Here is a 16,363-nt window from a genome sequence, read left to right on the forward strand (position 1 = left end):
TCTGGAGCCCGAGGGGCTGGGGCTACATGGCCACCCCCAAAGGATGGGAGGGATCCCGGGGTGGCTGGAACAGAAGGGGGTCCCCTGACAGGATGGTATAGAGTTGGGGCATGGCACCACCTCTTGGCTATCAGCTTCTCTGAGCTTTGATGCCATTGGGCATTACGGGAAGTTCCTTGCCCAGGAAAGGCACCGAGCAGGAGGGAAGAGGCCAAAGGAACATGGCTTTATTGGGCAGCGGAGCGGGGAGCAGGCAGGGGGTGCTCAGCGTGGAAGGAGGCAGAACTGGTAGGGCCGTGGAATGCTGCCCAGGCCACTGGACTCGGGAGAGAGGTCGATCTCGGCAGGAGGCACGAGCGCCTGGAGGGTGAAGCTCTGGAGGATGGAGGTGAGGAAGATGAATAGCTCCATGATGGCCAAGCTCTCGCCCAAGCAGACCCGCTTCCCTGTGACGGAGAGAGAGGCCGAGATACGTGGACACAGAGCCCATCACCTTCCTGCTGCGAGCAGCTAGGGGTGACGGCAGCTCCCCCACCCCGCAGGGCCCTTTTCCACCTTCAGCTGCCCCACCTCCTCCATCAGCAGCAGCCATGCACCTGAGGGTCTGCGCCAGGAGCTGGCCGGGGGTGGGGCGCCCAGGGTTTGTAGGGGGAGGTGCTCCAGGGGCCAGCATCAATCTGCTGCAAGTCGCTAGGGCTCGGCAGATGGCACCGGCACGAGTTAATAGGGCAGGAGCTCCTGCGAGCGACAGGAGGCGGCCTGCAGAGCTGTGGGAAAGGGGCACGTTCTGCTGGCCAGCTGAGTCCCTGCTGGGATGGGCAAGACACCCCAGCAGCCCTGGCTCCCAGCACCCCCCATCCCCCGATCGAACCACTAGACCTCACTGCCCTCCCAGACCTGGGGATAGAACCCAGGAGCCCTCACCCCCCCCAGCACTAACCACTAGACCCCACTGCCCTCCCAGACCTGGGGATAGAACCCAGGAGCCCTCACCCCCCCCAGCACTAACCACTAGACCCCACTGCCCCCCCAGACCTGGGGATAGAACCCAGGAGCCCTCACCCCCCCCAGCACTAACCACTAGACCCCACTGCCCCCCCAGACCTGGGGATAGAACCCAGGAGCCCTCACCCCCCCCCAGCACTAACCACTAGACCCCACTCCCCCCCCCAGACCTGGGGATAGAACCCAGGAGCCCTCACCCCCCCCAGCGCTAACCACTAGACCCCACTGCCCCCCCAAGACCTGGGGATAGAACCCAGGAGCCCTCACCCCCCCCAGCACTAACCACTAGACCCCACTGCCCCCCCCAGACCTGGGGATAGAACCCAGGAGCCCTCACCCCTCCCAGCACTAACCACTAGACCCCACTGCCCCCCCCAAGACCTGGGGATAGAACCCAGGAGCCCTCACCCCCCCCAGAACTAACCACTAGACCCCACTGCCCCCCAGACCTGGGGGTAGAACCCAGGAGCCCTCACCCCCCCAGCACTAACCATTAGACCCCACGGCCCCCCCAAGACCTGGGGATAGAACCCAGGAGCCCTCACCCCCCCCAGCACTAACCACTAGACCCCACTGCCCCCCCCAGACCTGGGGATAGAACCCAGGAGCCCTCACCCCTCCCAGCACTAACCACTAGACCCCACTGCCCCCCAGACCTGGGGATAGAACCCAGGAGCCCTCACCACCCCCAGAACTAACCACTAGACCCCACTGCCCCCCAGACCTGGGGGTAGAACCCAGGAGCCCTCACCCCCCCAGCACTAACCATTAGACCCCACGGCCCCCCCAAGACCTGGGGATAGAACCCAGGAGCCCTCACTCCCCCCAGCACTAACCACTAGACCCCACTGCCCCCCAGACCTGGGGGTAGAACCCAGGAGCCCTCACCCCCCAGCACTAACCATTAGACCCCACTCCTCCCAGCGCTCGGAAGAGAGCCTGGGAGTCCTAGCTCCCAGCCCTGCTGCTTTAACCACTACCCCCCACTCCCTCCTAGTGCGAGGCAGAGACCCCACGAGGCCTGGCGGGAGCAGCGTGGGAGTAGCCTGGCTCTGCCCCGCGGCGCTACCTGCTGAGAAGGCCATGAAGGCGTCGTTTCTCCGGAAGCGCCCGTTCTCGTCCAGGAAGTGGGAGGGGTCGAAGCAGTCGGGGTTCTTGAACTGGGTGGGGTCAGCCTGGGCCGTGCACAGCAACGGGATGATGTTCATGCCCTGTGGGGCCAGGCGTGGTGAGAACATCCACGGGCGCAGGGGCACCGGACGGCCCCTATAGCTTCGCCTTATGCAGGCAGTAATCCCTGCCACCTGCCTTCACACGCTGGGCATGCCGGACTGGGGGCGGCTGCTTGGAAACAGCACGTGCCCTGAAATCTGTAGGGCTGGCCTCATGGCCCCACCTCAACAAGCTCCACCACCCGCCACCCCCTCAGCACAGGTTCTCTGCCTCCACGCTGACTGCATGAGGGGAAGTGAAGGGAGTGTGCTCAGAAAGGGGTGTGTCCGAGAAAGAGGGCGTGGCTTCAGGGAAGAGGGCGTGGCTGTGGGAAAAGGAGGTGTGACCAGTCACGAGGCATGGTCGGGGGGAAAGGAGATGGGGCAGAGAAAGCAAGCGTGAGGTGGGAGCGAAGCGGGTATGAGCAGGGAAAGGGGTGAGGCTGGAGAAGGGGGTGTGGCTAGTGCAAGGGGGTGTGGTCATAGAAGGGGGTGTGGCTAGTGGAAGGGGGTGTGGTCAGAGAAGGGGGTGTATCTAGAGAAGAGCATGGGTAGTGAAGGATGTGACTGGGAAAGGGGTGTGGCTGGAGAAGGGGGTGTGGCTAGTGCAAGGGGGCAAGGTCAGAAGGGGGTGTGGCTAGTGAAAGGGGGAGTATCTAGAAAAGAGCATGGGTCGTGAAGGATGTGACTGGGAAAGGGGTGTGGCTGGAGAAGGGGGTGTGGCTAGTGCAAGGGGGCAAGGTCAGAGAAGGGGGTGTGGCTAGTGGAAGGGGGTGTATCTAGAAAAGAGCATGGGTCGTGAAGGATGTGACTGGGAAAGGGGTGGGGCTGGGCTGCCCACCCAGTCTGTGCTTTTAGCCTTCCTTGCCCCATGTAAGTCAGAGCAGCCCCCAGGCTGCTCTGATCCCCGGGTGAAAGGCTGTACCTCGGGCAGCGTGTAGCCGCGGAACTCGATGTCCCGGGTGACGGTGTGGGGCACGCCCATAGGGACGATGTCTGCGAACCGCTGGATCTCGTGGAGAACAGCATCCATGTAGGGCATGCGGCTCCGGTCCTCCATGCAGGGGCTGCGGTGGGAGCCGATGACCCGGTCGATCTCCTCGTGCAGCTTCGCTGGAGGAAGGGGCCAGGGTCAGGCCGGTGGAGGCAATGCACCCGCCATAATGCCATAAGGGCCCAGCCTGCATAGCCCACATTGCAGTCACCTCTGAAGCTACGGTTGGGGGGTGACCAGCAGCTGTCTGCAGTGAGATCTGAATGCGAGCCCCTCTTGCTCCCCTGGTCCACCAAAGCCAGCCCAGGCTGGGATAATCCCAGCATCTGGGCATTCCCCGCCCGCCCCCACGGCTACCTTCTATCTCGGGATGCCGGAGCAGGATGAGCAGCCCGTATCTCAGGGTGGAGCTGACCGTCTCTGTGCCGGCGAAGAACAGGTTCACGGTGGTTTTAGACATGGTCTCCTCATTAAAGTGCGTGTGGGGGTTGTTCTTTTCCTGCCAAGGGAAGCGGCGGGAGTACTGGGAAGGAGTACGTGCGGACAGGCACATCGCCACCCTGCAGATGGGCCCTTGGGGGGGAACATAAGAATAGATGTACTAGGCCAGACCAATGTCTGTCCAGCCCAGTGTCCTGGCTTCTGACAGCAGCCACTGCCTGATACCCCAGAGGGAGTGAACAGAACAGGCACTTGTAATGCTGACAAGCCCTGGGTTGCCACCTCAGGGATAGAACCTGTAAGTATAGGAGCTGAAGCCCTGCGCTCTACCACATGAGCTAAAGGCCAGCAGGCTCTCAGCCAACGCTGCAGAGCAGACGTCACTCATCCCAGATGCGGTCTCAGTGCCTCCAAGTACTACACAAGCATCAAGCGATCCCTCCTCTGTTGCATTCCCAGCTTCTGTCAGCGGCCAGGGGTACCTATCCTCCATGGACTTGTCTAAGAGATTTCCTAGAGTGGCATGAAACTTCTCAGCCGTGACATTGCTTCAGCACACAGGCCTCCCCCTGCTGCATTGATTTCATCAGCTTGGTGGGAAAAGAACATTTTTTGGGCGGGGGGGGGGATTCTGATTTTGAATCTTTAGATTTAAAACAACTTTGTTTCAAAATGGCCTTTAATTTAGTTAGGGGAAAAGTGAAAGATGCTGGAGAGTGGTGAAAATGAGAATGAATGGAAAACAGTTTCCTAATTAGCAAGGCATTCCAGTTCGGTTCCCCTGGGTTTCATTCCAAATGCCAACAAATGGGAAGTTCTGGTTCTGTGCCCCTCTCTGGGTGATGCTCGGAAGCTAAGAGGGGTGGGTTTGATACTGGGCAAGGGATCTTTAAGGAGTTCCTGCAGAAACACCACTTTGTCTCCCCCAAAATGCATTGGGGTCCTGGGTGGCTGGTTTAACTGGAGGTGCTCTCCTGCATCAGAGCTGATCCGCTTGGGGGTGATAGTAATTCAATCAGTTCTAAAATTGAGGGGCTCTTGACTAGAGGGGGAAGATTGTCCCACCCAGCCCAGGGCAAATACAGGTTGAACCTCTCTAATCCAGAATTATCTCATCCGGCAAACTCTGTAATCCAGCATGATTTCAATTAGCCGGACCACCACTTATCATGGGTGTGGCCATGTTTCCCGTGATCCCGTAAACTTTGTTTACAGCCAGGAGTGCTGGTTCTCAGTGTTCTGTGCTGCTATTCAGCTGGGATTTAACCCTAAGGCTACATCTACACTAGCACACTACATCAAAGTAGACTATTTCGAAGTAAAGACATCGAAATAGGCTACTTCGACGCGTATCGTCTACACGTCCTCCAGGGCTGGTGCCATCAACATTCAACGTCAAAGCAGCGCTGGAGAACGTCGAAAGGAGCCACCCCAGAAGGAAATGTGGAGCGTCCACACACACAAGCGCTCTCCGTCGAAATAAGGGGCCAGCAAAGCCCCAAGCCGCTCCCTTAAAGGGCCCCTCCCAGACACACTCGGCCTGCACAGCACAAGGTCCACAGAGCCAACAACCAGTTGCAGACCCTGTGCACACAGCATGGACCCCCAGCTGCAGCAGCAGCAGCAGCAGCCAGAAGCCCTGGGCTAAGGGCAGCTGCACGTGGCGACCATAGAGCCCCGCAGGGGCTGGACAGAGCGTCTCTCAACCCCTCAGCTGATGGCCGCCATGGAGGACCCTGCTATTTCGAAGTAGTGGGACGCGGATCGGCTACACATGCCCTACTTTAATGTTGAACGTCGAAGTAGGGCGCTATTCCATCTTCGGATAGGAATAGCGATTTCGACGTCTCGCCGCCCAACATCGATTTCAATGTCGAACTAGCACATTGTGCATGTAGACGTGACACGTGCTATTTCAACGTTGTGCCAGCTACTTCGAAGTAGCTGGCTAGTGTAGATGCACCCTGTCTTCTCAGAGCCCAGGAAGCAATGGGAGTGTTGCTGAGGTGCTAGACACCATTGACCTCTCCTGGTCTGGGAAATTCTCTCATCCAGCACCAGCCGGATCCCAAGGGTACCAGACGAAAGAAGTTCAACTTGTAGTAGATTTGCTAATTTCTGCTGATCGATTCAGCCCAAACCGGGATGAATTGGTCTAGAAAACGTTGAAACGATTTGTTTCAGAACAGGCCACTGCAATATTTTCCTTTCAAAATGGAATTTCATTTTGTTTGGAAAAAAGGCAAATGCACGCAAATGTCTCGTTAAGCGACAGGAGAAAAAGGGTCACAACATTGACTTGGGGTTGAACGAAAGAAACATTCAGCTTGAGCCAAAACAAAAAGGTTTTGTTTCAGCAAGAATTTAAAAAAAAAAAAAAATCAGTTTGAACTAAACCACATATTTATTTTTCTGGAGCTTTTGGGCAGGGGTTGGGGGGGTTGGGGCCTTGAACCAACAAACAAAGAATTACTCAGCCTGGCTGTTGATGGCTAGTGCTTGCTAAAGATCAACGGGCCTTTCCTAGCATGTCTTTTGTGACCACAGCCACCTTCTTAGATTCTAGCTTGGGTGATTCCATTCAGCTGGCCTACAGCTGCTTGGAGCTCGCTCTTCCTACATCCCCCACCACCCAAAGCTCTCGCAACTCCGCTCAGTTAGGAATGTAGGACAAGGCGGAGTAAATTGGGAACATAACTTCTCTGCTCTCCCCTGCCTCTGCTTCTGTGATGGGGTTCGGGGTCCCCAAGCTCTGCACCCCGTCTTCAGGCAGGAGTGACTCACTCAGCAGGAGAGCAGCGGGTTTATAAGCCAACAGGGCACAGCATCGTACAGAGGAGTCAGTGCAGCCGGCAGAGACAGCCAGTCCAATCCATACTGGGAAGAGGAGGCCCCGAGGGGCCCCCAGAGCTGGGGCCTTGCCCCCTCCTTTTTCTCTCTCTCTCTCCCAGCCCAGACTCACTGCTTCCAACTCCCAGTTCCAATTCAAACCCCTCAGACTCCACCTCCTCCTTTGTCTGCAGTACAAAGGTGTCACCTGGTCACCTGGGTTAGCCTCAGCAGGAGCCCTACACCCTCTGTGAGCCACTCCCGTACACACATATATCCACCACTCCATCACAGCTTCAAATCCAACCTTAGGGCACTTCCCGTGGAAAGCATCCTGGCACCCTCTTTTGGACGATTCAGCGAGAGGATAATAGCTTACTACTGCTGTCAAGGAATGGGATTGCCCCTGGAGCTCAAGTGGTCGAATTCTGGGCCTTGGGGACGGGTTTGAAGAGCGTGATTAGGAGTCTCTGGTTATGTGAGCCCTAGTGCTGTGGAAAGACATGGGGGGATCCCAAGGCCGAGGGATGGAGCTGGGGTACCTGCTGGATTTTGACGAGGAAGCAGTCGATGAAATCCCTCAGGTGGTTGGGATCCAAGGTCTCCTTGTGCGTTTCCAGCTGCTCACCGACGAAGGCGGCCAGCTTCAGGTAGTTCTTGTAGATTTGCCTGTGGGGCCCGGGGACGTGTCTCATGATCTCGGGAAACGTGAAAAGCAACTGGAAAGAAGGTGGGGGAACCGGAGGTGTGAGGAGCGAGGTTCTCCCGATAGACACCCAATGAGCGTGTCCCCTCCAGACTCCAGGGGGGTGCGGGTAGGTCTGACGACCACGGCTGCTCTAGCCAAACCTCGGTGGAGGGCGTTTGGGCCGGATGGGGCAGGCTCCCTGGCTGGATGAGAGGAAGAACGTGGATCAGGGAGGTTGTGCTACCGCGGCGTGGGGCATTCCGGGGACCGTTACAGGGCTCCTGTGTCCCGTCTGGGGTCGGTCCTTCAACCAGGATGCTGGGAAGTTGGGGAAGGGGCCAGAGCAAGACGGCTCGAGCTCTGAAAACCTGCCTCCCGGCAAGAGGGAGCACCAGGTCTGCTGAGGCGACTGCATTGGTCATGACCTCTGCGGGAGGAGCTGGCGGGCAGCCGGGGGGCCTGTGCTCTCGTGCTCTTCCCACCGCAGAGGGATGAACTAGTTCACGTGCCCCAGTGTGGAGGGGATGTGCCAGCCCCGCTCGCCCGCCCTTCGTATTGGCATGCAGGGCAAAATTCATGGGGTGGGGGTGGGGCCAAGGGGTTCTGAGTGTGAGGGGGGGTCAGGCCTGGGGCTTGCTCTGGCTGGGGGGGTGTGGGTCTAGGCTGGGGCTCAGTATGAAGAGTTTGGGGTGCAGGGGGAGCGGCTCCAAGGCTGGGGTTGAAGGGTTTGGAATGCAGAAGGGGCAGCAGATTGAGACGAGGGGTTGGGGCACAGGAGGGGTGAGGAATCTGGGTGGAGGTTGGGGCACAGGGGTGGTGAGGGATCTCACCTGGGGTTGGGGTGCAGGAGGGGAGGGATCTGGACTGGGGTTGGGATGCAGAAGGGGAGAGTTCTATGTGGGGGTGCAGAGGGATGAGGGATCTGGGTGGGGGTTGGGGTGCTGCAGGGGAGGGATCTGGGGGGGTGCAGAGGGGTGAGGGATCTGGGTGGGAGTTGGGGCACAGAGGGGTGAGGGATCTGGGTGGGGGTTGGGGCACAGGAGGGGAGGGCTCTGGGTGAGGGTGCAAAGGGGTGAGGGATCTGGGTGGGGGTTGGGGTGCAGCAGGGGGTACGGCTCTGGGCTGGGAATGAGGGGTTGGGGGTATAGGAGATGGGTTCAGACCGGGGGCCACAGGATGGGTGGGGGGGTTGAACTTGGGGTTACCAGGTGGCTCCTGGTGAGCTGTGCTAAAGGGTCAGCAGGTCCGGCTTGCTGGGATGAGGGGGCATGCGGCTTTGTGAACCCCATAGCCACCCAGCCTGGACTTGCTGCCCTGGCTGCTTCCCCACCGGCCCCAGCACAGAGCTGCCCTGCAGCGGCTGACCTGCCCAGGGGCCTCTCCATCACCCATGGCAGCTTGCGAGTGTGGGGAGAGACATCCCTCCCCACTGCAGTCCTGAGCCCTGGGTGGGGTTTCATGGGGAGCCGCAGCCACACAGCTTAGAGGGAGTGCCGGTGAGTGTCTCTAATCTAGCAGACAAAGGCTGAGCGAGAGGTACTGGCCAGAGACAATTGTGAGGGTGATTAGACACCTAGTCTGGGGATGGGATGAATTCTCTGTTGTGTGGAGTCTTCAGGGCAACCCTAAAGGAAGTCGTCTAGCTCACCCGTCAGATACGGGCTGGAGGCAGGAGCTGTCGAGGGACGTTCTCAGGGGTGTGCAGAGGTTTAACAGAGAAGGGCGTCTGCTTCTTGCAGGGCCAGTGGGCCCCCTGTCTCAGCCCCCCCCGCCCCCCTTCTCTCTCACCTGCCCCCAGGTGGAACTCATGAGCTTCCAGTTGCTGTTGATCAAGTTGAGCAGCACGAGGAACTTCTCATCGGTGTATTCGAAACGCTCCCCGAAGACCAGGGTGCAGATAATGTTGGAGCCGGCGCAGCTCAGGAAGAAGGTGGGATCGAAGGGTTTGCCTGTGGGGAGAGCCAGGGCCTGCTGTAACCCCAGCCTCAGCCTGACCTGGGCATCCCAGAGCACCGTGAATCATGTTAGCTACACTTTGCCCTGGCAAGCAGGTGTCCTGGCTGCCGGGCGGACAGGGAGCAGGCCCAGGCCAGGTCACAGTCAGTGCCGTAGGGGCCAGCAAGCCTCACTCCCAGCTTCCCCCATCAGAACTGTAGAAAGCTAGGACTGGAAGGGACCTTGAGAGGTCGTTGAGTCCAGCCCCCTGCCCCAATGGCAGGACCAAGTACTGTCTAGACCATCCCTGATAGACATTTATCTAACCTGTTCTTAAATATCTCCAGAGGTGGAGATTCCACAACCTCCTGATTTTTTTTCTTTTTTGGTGATACACGTCTCCGAGCACAGGAAGGGATCTGGGCAGGTCATCGAGTCCAGCCCCCTGCCCTCTCAGCAGGACCAAGCACCATCCCAGGCACCCATTTGCCCCAATCCCTAAATGTTTGAGCTCACAGCCCCAGGTTGAGCAGGCCAATGCCCAAACCACTGAGCTGTCCACCTCCACTTGCGTCCATCTCTCACAGAGCTGGGAGGAACCTCACGCGGTCATTGCGGCCAGCCCCTGCACTCACAGCAGGACCCATCACCATCCCTGGCAGATTTTTCTAACCTGCCCTAGAACCTTGAAAGGCCCACTCCAGTACTGGACCCACAACCACGGGCTTACAGCACCAGTGCTCTGACCACCAGTGCACTTCCCCCATCCTGTACCTAGCTGCAGAACCCAGGGGCCCAGAGTATCCCCTGTTCTAACCACATCCCTCCCAGAGCTGGGCTGGAACCCAGGAGTCCTGGCCTGCAACCCTCCTCCAGCTCTACCCCACTAGACCCCCATGCCCATCCCCAAGCCAACGTAGACCCCCAGGTGTCCTGGCTGTCAGCCCCTCCCTCGCCCCCAAAGAACCCCACTGGGGTAGACTGGGTGGGGGGCAGAGCCGTGAAGTTTGGACCAGGATGTGAAGTGTGTATCCAGGGTCTCCGAGTCACTCGTCCGCGAACAGATCCGAACCTTCTGTTTTCCGGAACTCGGCCACCAGGACCTGGGCCTCCTCCTTGATCCGCTCCTCCATGCTCCTCTTCCCCATGCCGAAGTTCTTGAAGGTGGCAATGGCAAATCGGCGCAGCTGCCGCCACCGCTCCCCGGTGCCGTAGACGATCCCTGGGCAGAGGGAATTCAGGGCCAGCTGATGCCTGGCAACGCGGGTCGGAAAACCCAACACCAGCATGGCACACGAGAAGCAAGGCTCCGAACGAGCTATTACCACTCAAGACAGCGACCTGGCTAGGTCTCTGCAAGCTCCCCAGGGCCTCGCAACATCCACAGAGCAAAGCCAGGGTTGGGGGTCACTACAAAAGGGACAATGCCCCAGACTGGAATAGCCTGAAGCCGCTGTATAAATCCACAACACGCCCAGACCCCTCAGCCCCTCCTGCGTGCAGAGAAGGTTGCCTCCTCGCAGGGAAGAGCAATTGGACCCGCAGAGGGGCTGCCGAAATCAGCAGGGGGGTGGGATGGGCCTCCATGTGCAAAGAGATGAAAAGACTCAGGCTACATCCCTGCTGGTGAGTTGTGTCGACAAAAACCCGCGGCGGTTCCACACAAACAAGGTGTTCTGTCGGCAGAGTTCTGGCTCTCCCCCACGCGGCCGAACGCCTCGCGTCACAGATTGTGTTGACAAAATGCTGTTTGGCCATGTGGGGGGCCCTCCATCGACAGAGAGGGCTTCTGGGTCACTGGGCAGTCCTGTCTGCTGCGCTGCCGCTTGTCGGCTACGTCCACACTAGAAGCATCCGTCGACAGAATAATCTCGACAGAACATCTGGCAAACACATCGCATCTACACACAACTTACTCTGTCGGCAGAGAACTGCGGGTTTGCACTGCCCTCTGGCGCCAGAAAGCGGCATGGCAGCTCTGCAAAGAGGGCTGCCTGGCAACCAGATGCCCTCTCTGTCGACAGAATTGCGAGTTATGCCGACAGAAAGGCACTTTCTGTCGAGAAAACACCAGGGTGTCAGCCCAGCTGTCTGGCTGTCTCTGTCGACAGAGCGACCTGCCTCCGTGCATGGCCAAAAAAAAATCTGTTGACAGAAATCTTCTGACAGTAGCTACTGTTAACAGATCGCTGTCGGGTAGATGTAGCTGCAGAGGGGAAGGTGCCCAACCCCAGCGTGACACACAAAAAGCAGGGTACCCCCCAAGCCTGTGTAACCACCCACAAGCAGGCTCAAACCTGGGACCCCTGAACCCTTGTGCAGGAGCTGCTGCAGGGTGAGCTAAAAGCCAGCTGGCTCTCGGCACAGGCTGTGGAGAAGACTCGACCTGGGTGCGTGTGCTGGAGCTTGGTGCCTTGCATGGGACAGTGACTCACACTGAGTTGTGTGGGTTACACCTGGTGGCCTCCCCCAGGGCACTTAGAAAGACTTTAGCCTCCCTCGCTCTAACCACTAGACCCTACGGCCCATGCCCTGGGTCTAGTCCTGAGCCTGAGGCTCCCCCTGCGCCCCAACTGGGAGCCCACATAGGTGCTCCAGGCCTGCAGCTCCCCCTCCTCCCATGGCTGGAATGGCAGCCCCAGCTCCCCACTGCTGTGGATGGGGGGAGAAGCAGCCCCAAGACTCGCAGGCAGGGGCCAGGCAAGCGGGGGCCAGATCCAGCCCACAGGCGGGGAGGAGGTAGTGGCTCTGGGCAGTGCTGGCCGAGACACCTGGTGCTCCCCCAGCCATTGAGAGCTGGGGGGGGTCGCTGCCTGGGAGCAGCAGGTGTGGGGTGCAGAGCCATGCGTGCCCCAGGGAGCAGTGCAGCTCAACAACCCCCAGCCCCTTCATGCACCTCCCCTTCCGCCCAGCCCCTGCTCCCCACCCCCAGCCCACTCCTGCACCCTACCCACTGCCCAGAGCCCCACCCTGCTCAGGTCCGGCCCCCCGTCCCACTCCCTGGCAGCCCGCTCCCCACACTGAACCCCTCCGCTTAGCTCACACCCCAGCATCTAGAAGGGTCCGTGTGTTCTGCTGGCCCTGGGCCCCCAAAGAGCTAATCTGGTCGTGGGAAGCACTGAGCCTGGGCTGGCCTCCCTTCCCCCCCACCCCCTTGGGCTGGAGCATGAGAGGAGGGAGGTGTCCATGTCACCCATGATCCCAACTCTGGGGTTTAACACCCGTCAGCAGGCAGATTCCAGCTCCTGCAGCCAGGGTGGAAGGAGACTGAGGCGTGGGTCTGTCCGCCTGTCCCGTCCGTGCCTCACCATTTCCATTACTCCACATCTGCACAGCAGGGAAGTCACCCCTGCCACTGAACTCCTCAGCCTTGTCGATCAGGGCTTCCTTCAGCACCTTGTACCCCGAGAGCACCACGCAGGGCCGGGAGCCCAGGTAAAAGGTGTACATTGGGCCGTAGGTCTCGCTGAGCTGGAAGGAATAGGGAAAGGTGGCCGTTAGCCCCTGACTGCAGGGTCAGGGGACAGGGCATGTGGCTGGGAGTCGGGACGCCTAGGTTCTTGCCTTCACTCCGACACTTACCTGCTGTCTGACCTTGCTCATGTTGCTTCCCCTCTGCCTGCTTTATCTGGCCAGAGTGTGGACTGGCTGGAACTGTGCCTCTCTCTATGCAGCATCTGGCACAACAGGTGCTGACATTGCTGAGTGAGAGCAAGAGGGCTGTGAGCCAGGACTCCTGGGTTCTAGCCCCAGCTTGGGGAGGGGAGTGAGGTCTAGTGGGTGGGGGCTGGGACCCCAGATATCTGGCTTATCTCCTGGAGCTGGGGTCTGGTGGGTTAGGAGCCAGGACTCCTTGATCTTCATTCAACCTCAGCTCTGGGAGGGAAGTGGAGGCTAGTGGTTAAAGAGGGGGCAGTGGCTCTCAGAGTGCAGGCTTCCAGTGATAATAACCCCAGCTGGGTGGCAAAGAGAGTTCTGGTTTCAAGACAAATTTCCACAGCAACTAATGTTCCTTGCTGCTCTGAACCCCACATGGGGCGGACACCAAAGGCCTGGGAGGCTCTGGGCCTAGATGTCCAGCTTCCCACATCCACAACTCTCTGAAAAGCCCTGTTTTGGATGCAAAGCTCTCCTGCCCCCTCAGATCCCCCGTGAGACCTGCTCACCTTCCGCAGAGACTTAATCAGCTCCTTCACCTCCACCTGCAGCATGTTCCCTAGGAACGGGAGAGGGGTGGGCCCAGGGGGCAGGTTGCTCCAGTTTTTCCTCTTCCACAGGGAGAGAAGTAACACACACGTGATGGACATCGCCAGGAGGATGCTGAGGGTCCCACTGAAATCCATGCTGCAGCCGAGCTTTCACATCACATGAGCCATCTCTATATAGCCCCGCACTGCTGGCCTTGCTGATAACACCCCTCGTTGCAACACTGCCCTGGGTAAACACTCACAAACTCGGCTGGATAGTGAAATTTGGACTGTGCCCAGCGGGGGCTTTGCACCGTACGTGGTGATCCCCCACTGCCGAGACACCGCCACAATTGGGGCTTGAACTTACAACCCTCCACTTGTGGAGCTGAAGGGGGACACCTGGCACAGCCATTCTGTAGTGGCCTCCTTGGTCTGGGTGCCAGAGGAGGACGCTCAGGGTGGGCTGGTGCGTGTTTAGATGGTGGGTGTCCATGAGCAGGGACATTTCCCACCACACAGCCAGTCGGGTGGCCAGATGTTCCAGGGGTGTGCCCAGGGGTTAATTCCTTCCTGAGATTCATACAAATCTAAGGCAGGAAGTTGAGGGCATGTGATATCTGGGCTATCACACGTGTTCCAGAAACTCCAGTGAGAGGCTTCCCACAGTGCCTCCAAGCTGGAGGAGCTGATACCTCGCACATGCCTCCGGTGCCAGGAAATTGTTATTCTCCCTTCTCTTTCTGCACAAGAGCTTTGAGGGCCTAGCAGGCCGGGCAAGCAGCATAGGGCCTGCCGCCATCTCCTTTGGTGTGTCACCAGCTCTGTGTGTGCCTCAGTTTGCCCATCTGCAAAATGGAGAGCATCGGAGTCCTCATTAGTCTCTTCAGAATGCAGACTCTTCAGGGTGGAGGCTGGCCAGAGCCAAACCGGGTCTTCAACTTGGCTGGAGTCTGCAGGGGCTGCTGTTGTTTTTTAAAAACAGTGCAACAGTGCAGGACATGAACTGATACAAAGAGCCCAGGTCTGTACAGACAGGGAAGAGAGGTGCTGAGAGATTCAAAGCATGACAACTTAAGGCAGATCTGCTGGGTCCTGCCCAATGTTCCCTCTATTTTTTGCACCCATGTGTGGAGTCAATTATGTTATGTGCACCACCAACAGAAACACAGGCTGCCGGCTGTAGGGGCTCTGCTGATCAGCTGGGCAGCCTTTGAATTTCTCCTGGGCTGACACCCGAATACTTAGTCCTGATCCCATGCATTAGCCCCAAGAGCATCACGGCCTCACTGCAGCAGGTGTGTTCATTTGCCTGGTATCAGGAGCTCACTGATTAACCATCTTTGGGTAGTGGTGGGAGAAGGTAATTCTAAGGCCAAACCTCAGTCCTGGGCCAACCCGCCACCTACACGGTTAATGTTTCAACTCCCCCCAGTGCGGCATCAAAGGGAAAGGTCATTTTATTCTAAAGTGTTACAAGGAGGGCTCAGGAGCCCAATGAAGTGATGTTTCAAGCTGAACAAAAGATTTTGTTTGCCCCCAAATTAATTTTTTTTAAAGCTTCTCAATTTGCCAAAATTCAACCAAAACTAAGTGTTGCTTTTAAATGTTCTGGTGTGTGAACGAACTGAAAAACCTCCTGACTCTGCTTAAGCCCAAAGCGGGGTTTGTTTTAGAGTGGGGAGGGGACTGGGAGGGATGTTACCTGATGAATTGATGAGTGTACAGAGCATTGTTACAACCACTTATACTTTGGAGATAGAGAGGGCTTGTCTACGCTAGCTCCCTACTTCAAAGGGAGGGTGGTAAGTAGGGTGTTGGGAGTTTATTAAGCAAATTCCCCCCTGCAGCAACTCCAAAGTTTTAAACTTTGAAGTACCGGCTCGTGTCTAGCCACAGCTCACCCGCCGGTACTGCCAAGTGCTGGGGCAACTTCAAAGTCCCTTTACTCAAAGTATCGAGGAGGAAAGGGACTTTGAAGTGCTGGGCAACTCCGAAGTACCAGCGGGTGAGCTGTGGCTACACGTGAGCTGGCACTTAGAAGTTTAATACTTCGAAGTTGCCGCAGGGAGGGGGGAATTTGCTTAACAAAGTGCTGCATATGTAGCACAGCACTTCATTAATAAACTCCCAACACCCTACTTACCACCCTCCCTTCAAAGTAGGGAGCTAGTGTGGACACAGCCCATTGTGTGACAAAGTCCATCTTATTCCTGGGCCTCTGGCCTCTGCTCAGTCCACTGGACCCACTTAAGGGCCCAGTTGCCCTCACTGGGGTGAGGGCTGCTCTTGGGGGAACCCAGCCCCTGCCCACTCATGCAGGGTTCCCTCCCAGGGACCCTATGCAGCTGCTAGTGGGAAGGGCTGACACCCTTAGTGAAGCAGCTCCCCCTCGTACCTTCCCCAGGCTGCAGCTGTAATGAGCCACCACTCTCAATCAGCGGCAGCTCCTCACTCTCCCTCTGCTGTTCCTGGTGTTCCTCTTCTTTTCTTCAGCTCCTTTCCAGCCTGCTTTCTCTCCCTGCTCTGGTGTCCTCACCTGTCTCCATTCCCTCTCACCCTCTGCCCTGCTAGGCCCACTGTGAAGGTCTTTTAAAGGCCTCTTATTAGGCCCACCTTGGAGTCAGCTGGTCCCAGTTAGCCCGAGCCATCTCCTGCCCAGCTGCCTGAGATTGTCCTGAGACTTCCTGAGGGCCTCCGCAGGCCCTTCTGCTTGTTTGGGCTTCCTCTGAGGGGGCCGTCCGCCCTGCACTCGCTGTAGGACGGAAATGTCTGAGGCAGGAAAGCAGTCCAGTACCTAGGACGTTAAAGACCTGGTCTATTCTGGTCTGGCTCTGATCTGAAGAAGTGGGTCTGTCCCATGAAAGCTCATCACCTAATAAATTATTGTGTCAGTCCTTACAGTGTTTCTGGACTGCTTTTTTGTTTTGGTAGCATGTAGACTAGCACGGCAATCTCTCGGTTACTATTCTGAGGCAGGTTGTGGCATTCTGCTAAGACCCCCTATTCGAATTCTAATATGTGGAGTAGGCCGATAATCCTATAGTTCAGAGACCCAGTTAGCATGAGTGGA

General features: G+C 57.9%; 1 protein-coding gene across 2 annotated transcripts; it reads right to left on the bottom strand.

Moving 5' to 3' along the window:
* Positions 1-264: 264 nt before the first annotated feature.
* LOC142024729 (cytochrome P450 2F3-like) lies at positions 265-13,446 on the bottom strand. 2 transcript variants are annotated; one of them, XM_075016898.1, is made up of 9 exons: positions 13,270-13,446; positions 12,412-12,574; positions 10,176-10,325; positions 8,957-9,117; positions 7,023-7,199; positions 3,568-3,709; positions 3,142-3,329; positions 2,075-2,216; positions 265-446 (listed from the first exon to the last, which is right to left on the bottom strand). In XM_075016898.1, exons 1-9 carry the CDS (start codon positions 13,444-13,446, stop codon positions 265-267), a joined length of 1,482 nt encoding a protein of 493 aa, XP_074872999.1. The 2 variants fall into 2 exon arrangements, with proteins under 2 accessions (XP_074872999.1, XP_074873000.1); XM_075016899.1 differs by lacking the exon at positions 7,023-7,199.
* Between the last annotated feature and the right edge of the window lie 2,917 nt (positions 13,447-16,363).

The sequence above is a fragment of the Carettochelys insculpta genome, chromosome 22 (assembly GCF_033958435.1).
Source record: "Carettochelys insculpta isolate YL-2023 chromosome 22, ASM3395843v1, whole genome shotgun sequence".
Taxonomy (NCBI): domain Eukaryota; kingdom Metazoa; phylum Chordata; order Testudines; family Carettochelyidae; genus Carettochelys; species Carettochelys insculpta.

Bases quoted from the DNA above. Each gene is read 5' to 3' on its own strand.
- LOC142024729 (XM_075016898.1), bottom strand. From the start codon at position 13,446: ATGGATTTCAGTGGGACCCTCAGCATCCTCCTGGCGATGTCCATCACG. The intron at 12,575-13,269 runs GTGAGCAGGTCT...TATTCCTTCCAG, and splicing joins TGATTAAGTCTCTGCGGAAG to CTCAGCGAGACCTACGGCCC. The intron at 3,710-7,022 runs GTACCCCAGCTC...TTCCCTTGGCAG, and splicing joins TCCTCGTCAAAATCCAGCAG to GAAAAGAACAACCCCCACAC.